Below are 6032 nucleotides of genomic sequence, written 5' to 3' on the forward strand. Positions count from 1 at the left end.
TTTTTTTTTTCATTGATGTTCCTATTTTTAGAAGCATAAAATTGTTACATATAAATGTAAAAAAAAAAAAAAAAAAAGGTGTACAGGTTTGATTTTATTGGTTTTCTTTCATCCACACAGGGTCAAAATAAAACACAGGCTCATTTATGTGTACATACAGCTTCTGGAGCACGTGGATAAATGTGTCTCAGCTACCTGCAGAGAAAACATGGATGCAGGATAATGGCTCGCTACATTTTCTAAAGGACCACTTTTTGGTTGTAATGAAAAAAAAAGGATCAATTGAAATAAATCAAAGAGGCTGCACTGTTTATGTGTTTCAATGCTCTTATGTCACATTAAAGAAAACCAAACAATCTTGAATAACCATTTATTAACCCACAGTGGATAAATTAGGGTTTTAGCAGCAATTAAAAAATCTGCAAAATTAGTGTTTGATCTGTCGATAACCAATCACAGCTTATCAAAGGAACTGGTTGATTTCTTTCAAATTTTGGGAATGAACTGGAGCCCAGTTTGGTTCCAGACCCATTTAAATTGCAAAAGAAATATCTGCCTTGGAGTTGGAGGTAATAAGAAGTATTAAAAATAAAGAATATCTATAGTCCACTCTAATATACAAGTAAAAGCAAAACAATTTAAAATATTGAATTTTGAATGAAACATTGAATATTAAATATAGATGATAAAACCTGGAGTAGCTGATTCCCTCTGCTTCTCCCAGTTTCCTCTCTGACATTGAAGGAACCACAGCTAGATATAAAAGTTAGAAAACACTAAACACAAACACCTCACAACACCCAGCTGCCCTAAATTATTACATATCAATCTAGGCCAATAATAACTTAACAAACATAACTACACTTAATAAAGGAACATTGACAAGAAAAAAAAAATCCCTCTTACTACACAGAGACGTACACGTAAAGGAGAGCCAAAATCAGGGATTTTTGTTCTCTGGTGGCTGTTGATCTTTTTTTTTTTTTTTTTCAAAACATGCCACAATATTCAAGTTCAGTCATGGGAGTTTTTTTCATTTTGGTTTAATTTCCTATAGAAATGCTTCCTGTTACATTAATTTTTATCCAGCTCATGATATATTACAAATATGTTTGTCTGCCCACAGACTATAATCTGTCATTGTACCAATGCCTTCTTTTGTAGAGTGTGAACCCTAATTTCACAGTCTACAGTCTTCCAGAGAAAGTTTCTTCTACTCTAAATTTTGATCTTTGGTCGTTTCTGCTTCATCTGTTGTCTCGTTCTGTCCACCATTCTCGACATCCGTCTGTTTCTTTCCCCCATGCACCTCCCCAACGATCACAGTCTGTATATCTGGATGTGATGTATCCTCCTCAGAGGTGGGCTTCTGCTCTGAAGCTGGATCTAAAACGGCTTGCAGAGACGTCGCAGGGACGGTTGGGAGGCCTGAGACCGACGCCAACAAGGTCTCAGAAACGGGGACGGAAAGAGAGCTGGAAGGAGCCTCAGAGGATAACACCTGAGCTACCGATACTGGGATAGAAAACGGGACAGCAATGGCGGAACCTTCTAGGGAAATGGCGCCTGAGCTTCTGGTGGCCACAATGGGTTGGATCTGCGTCCCAGGTGGAACCTCTGTGTGGATAACTGTGATGGCACCGACCCCGCCGTGGCTGACCAGCGCAATGGTTCCATGGGTGGCCCAGTCGGCTGGGAGAGTGACCTGCTCAGGCGCAAGCACCACTGGTTCTGTGCTGGTTTTATTTGCATCGTTAGGATTTGGAACCACTTCTACAGCAGAACTAGAACCTTTGTTAGCTTTGCTCTTTTTCTCCTCTGTTCCCCCTTTTTCTGTCTTTTCCTTCATGGGAGACTTCTTCTCCTCCATGTTTCCCTCCAGCACAACCAGGTAGCTCTTCCAAGGAGTATCCGAGCCATGGATCTGTTTGAGAAAAGCCATATGAAAATAGCGTGAATAGAGTGTTCTCCTCTTACACATGGATTATTCTATGTTTTGTGAGAGAACCCCTACTCACCGTAGTGTGTCTGCGCAGGGTGGATTTATCGGTAAAGGTGCGTTTACAGAGGCCACACATGTAGGGCTTCTCTCCCGTATGAATGCGTTGGTGCCTCTGGAGTGCGTTAAGCTGAGTGAAATGTTTGTCACAGTCTTTGCAGCTGTACGGACGCTCACCTAATCCGAAAAATTTTATTCATTTAATAAAAAATAAAGAAAACATTAATCAGAGCAAACAATTTTTATAAAAAGTGTGCGTAAATTGCCTTACCTGTGTGAATTTTTAGGTGTTGGTTCAGAGAGTTCCTCTGGGCGAAGCCTCGGCCGCAGTGATCGCACTTGTAGGGCCTGGAGCCGGTGTGGATGTTTGAATGGTGCCTCAGGTATTCCTTAGATGCAAAGCTTTTACCGCAGGACTCGCACATGAAAGGTCTTTCTCCTGAACCAACAGAGCGTTAGTTTAGTCGAATGGCTTTGTTAAAACTCACAGAAAAAAAAAAAAAAAAAACCTTTACCTGTGTGAGATCTCTTATGATAGGCCAGCATGTGCTTCTGAGAGAACTTTGCATCACACTGATCACATGCAAACGGCTTCTCTCCAGTGTGAGTCCTACACACACAGAAACACACCACTGTTAGTATGACATGAAAATAAAAACCCTCAGAGATCTGATTAACTGAGCCTTGCACCAAGTATCTAAGAACAACAATTTGTAACTAATTCACATTCATTTTTAGAGCGGAACTTTGACTAGGCCATTCTAACACATTTATATGCTTTGGTCTAAGCCTTTCCATTCTACAGCTCCATTTTTAGGGTTGCTTCTCTGCTACAAGGTGAACTTCCATCCCTTCCAGGATTGCATGGTATAAAGCTTCCCGCTTCCCTCAACTCTGACCGGTCTCCCATCACTAAGGAAGAAAATGCTGCTCAGCATGATACCGCCACTACAATGTTTTACCATTTAATCTTCATGCTGCTGTTTGTCTGCTAATCGTCTGTCTTTATACCAAGATCATGTTACCTATAGCTGGACTGTTTACTCATTAGGTGACTTATAAAGTAACTTGGTTTTTGTTTGAATGTCATAATGTAAAGGGGGGTGACTTAAATAAAAAAAGAAAATTGGAAAACTGAATAATCGCATCACATCAGGAGTCAGTGCTAATCTTTGTGGATTATATCTTATAAAATCCCAGTAAAATGCATAAAAGGGTGTGTGCTGGTGAAGATTCTTGGCCATCCAGGTCATAGTGATTCCAAAAAAAGGTTAAAAAAAAATCAAACCACTGGACTTTGATTTTCCTTCCTCCCATCCAGGAAGCTTTTTCGATTCAAAATGTCTGGATTAGCGTTGAGTTCCCAGCTTTATAGAGTAGTCCAACAAAGCCTGGTTTTGGCTTAAAAAATTAAGCACATTGAACCGAAAGAACAGGTCCACCCCTTGTTTTTTTTTTTTTACTTTCTTATAATAAAAGGGTATGGTTAGAACAAGTCAAAATGGGGAAAAAGTCAAGCCGCAGATTTGTATGAAATGAAATTTTAATTACTAAGCAAAGATCGACAGAAGCGGCATCTTAAGGCTGAAAACAGTAAAGAAATGAGAAGTTATAACCTGCTACCTCTGATGCAAATTGAGGGCGGACTTCTGAGTAAACTTGGCTTTACAGACGGTGCACTCGTATGGCTTCAGGCCCGTGTGCGTCCTCTCGTGCAGCAACAAGGCAGTTTTGGAGCTGAGGGACTTCCCACATTCGGAGCAGACATGCCTCATATTCCTTTCATGTACCTGCGACGCAAGCAGGGCAGTTCAGCTTTGCAAAAAAAACTCTAAGGAGGACTTTAAGGCTGAGTTTTGTAACCCCTCACCTGTCGTTTGTGACGCACGACGTCTTTCTTCCGTTTGAAGGTCTTAGTGCAGGAATCGCAGGAGAAAAGCCTCTCGTTGCTGTGGACGTGCTTCTCGTGGATCTTCAGGTTGCTGCTGTTGGCGAAGGTCTGTGAGCAGGTCTCACAGCGGTGGATGATGTGTGCTTTTACTCCGTGGTAGGTGCTGGGATAGAGAACACATCTAAATCATCACCTAAAACATAAGGAGCTGTGAAATCTAATAAAACAGGTAAAACACCAAGTTACCTGATGTGCTTTAAGTAGCTCTTCTCATAATGGAACGTGCGCTGGCACTTGTTACAGCTGAACTGGGCCTTGGACAGCCTTTTACCTTTCCCCTCATCTTCATCATCCTCCTCTTCGGTTAGTAACTCACCTTGATCATCATCATCATTTGGTGGATCTTCTCCAAAGTCTGAGTCATGGACCCCATCAGAAGCTAAGCCTTGATCATTCTCCTGCACCTCATTCTCCACGTCTTTATTCTCTCGTTCAGATTCTTCCTCGCCTCTCGACTCCTTAGCCTGGTTTTTATCCTGAGAATCATGTTTCGTAGAGACATGCAACCGCCTCAGGAGCACTTTACGGCCCCCGAGCCTCAGTTTCAGCTTCCTCGTTGTCTTTGTTGTTTTCCTTTGCAACGTTTTCACCTTCAGCTTTTTTTTTGGGTCTTGTATCTCTTGTGGGGAGAGCTGCCGTTTAAGATGTTGCTTCTTGGCTTTGACCTTTTCTTCTTCCTTTTGGGCAGCAGGTAATTCACCTCCACCTTGACCTTCAGAACCACAGGTTTTCCTCTCTGGCCTTTCCAGAACTCCAGCACTCAAGGCGTCACCGCAAACCACCGACAGACCCTCACAATCCAATAAACGGGCCACTTCCTGAACATCGCCAATCTTGTTCCTGGCGACCTCGATCTTTCCAGTGTAGACAAACTCTAGATACTTTGAGAAATCCGTGGAGTGCATGTTTGATAGCTGTATCTTATCCTGGTTTGCATCCTGAGCCAGGAGGATCTTCTGGAAGTATCCACTGGATGCAGCCAGGATCAGCTGGTGTGCCTGGAACTCCTCCACATCTCCTTGGTAGTCCACCTGCACCGTTATGTCACACAGCTGCCCCTGCATCCTCATCTGATGCAGGGAAGCCAGAAGGTTTTCATGGTGGAACTTTGAGGTGAGCTGGATCACTTTGATCCCCATTTATGGCTCCTGCTGAGAGAAACACTTTTACCACAGATGACATAAAGATGTTCAGTCAGATTTACATTGGGGTATTTAAATGTTTCCCTCTTTTAACAGTAAAATGTTCCCTAATATGCGTATATATGCAGATGCATATATAAAAGTCACATGCTTTTTGGTGGACTGCATCATCACAGAAGCAATCATTCCCCTCCTGATCCACAGATCATGCAGTTTAATGCGGCTAAAGGTAAATGCTAGCACTAGCATCACACTAAGGGCATAAAATGATATGTAAAACTAAAACTCGGCGCTCAAATAACAAATGGTTGAACAGAAGCGGATAACAGCGCTCACAGAGAGCAGCAGTGACCGTGCAGCAGGAAGCTAACCGTTCAACATGAGTAAAGTTTTCTTACCGTAAGCTCGGTAAAATGGCAGCCCTTCACTTCCACAGCAGCAGTACGGTACTTCCTGCTGAAGTCATTCAGTGACATCCGGTGACTTAGCAGCGCGGTTTTCATGCTTCATTTGAGTCGTTTAGCTGAGATGCCGAATATAAAAGCTGCATATGTTTACTTATAAAACGCTATCGAATATTATCGCGTTAAGTTACCGAAATAAAACGAGCACATCTAATTTTGTAACGCGTTTTTTATTCGATTTAATTATTTGCAGGAATTTGCCGAATGTTTAATGCGGTTGCAGTTTCTATGTACTAATTAAAGCTCTTCGGTTTTAATTGTGGTGTAAACTAATATTACCGTAACGTTCAACACAAATAACAGGAAAGCTGCTACGTTTTCTATGTATTGAAACCCGTGTCCACATGAGGGCGCCATTGCGCTGAGAGAACTTTCCTCCATATTGGTCAGGAAGGGAGATTTCAGGCTTGTTAAAAAAGCAAAAACATCAAAACACTCAGGTTTATATTTCCTTTTAAATGTTACACTCATTAATT

At 41.9% G+C, this 6032-nt stretch overlaps 1 protein-coding gene across 3 annotated transcripts; it reads right to left on the bottom strand.

Annotated features, from left to right (window-relative positions):
- Nucleotides 1-987: 987 nt before the first annotated feature.
- On the bottom strand, nt 988-5625 carry gzf1 (GDNF-inducible zinc finger protein 1). 3 transcript variants are annotated; one of them, XM_015394787.1, is made up of 8 exons: nt 5491-5625; nt 4137-5101; nt 3870-4053; nt 3623-3789; nt 2515-2609; nt 2271-2438; nt 2019-2176; nt 988-1924 (listed from the first exon to the last, which is right to left on the bottom strand). In XM_015394787.1, exons 2-8 carry the CDS (start codon nt 5087-5089, stop codon nt 1214-1216), a joined length of 2436 nt encoding a protein of 811 aa, XP_015250273.1. In that variant the 5' UTR covers nt 5090-5101; nt 5491-5625; the 3' UTR covers nt 988-1213. The 3 variants fall into 3 exon arrangements, with proteins under 3 accessions (XP_015250273.1, XP_015250265.1, XP_015250282.1); XM_015394779.1 differs by having other exon boundaries at nt 4137-5098; nt 5491-5534; XM_015394796.1 differs by lacking the exon at nt 5491-5625 and having other exon boundaries at nt 4137-5113.
- Nucleotides 5626-6032: the final 407 nt, after the last annotated feature.

This window comes from Cyprinodon variegatus, unplaced genomic scaffold, assembly GCF_000732505.1.
Source record: "Cyprinodon variegatus isolate N-32 unplaced genomic scaffold, C_variegatus-1.0 Scaffold25, whole genome shotgun sequence".
NCBI lineage: Eukaryota > Metazoa > Chordata > Actinopteri > Cyprinodontiformes > Cyprinodontidae > Cyprinodon > Cyprinodon variegatus.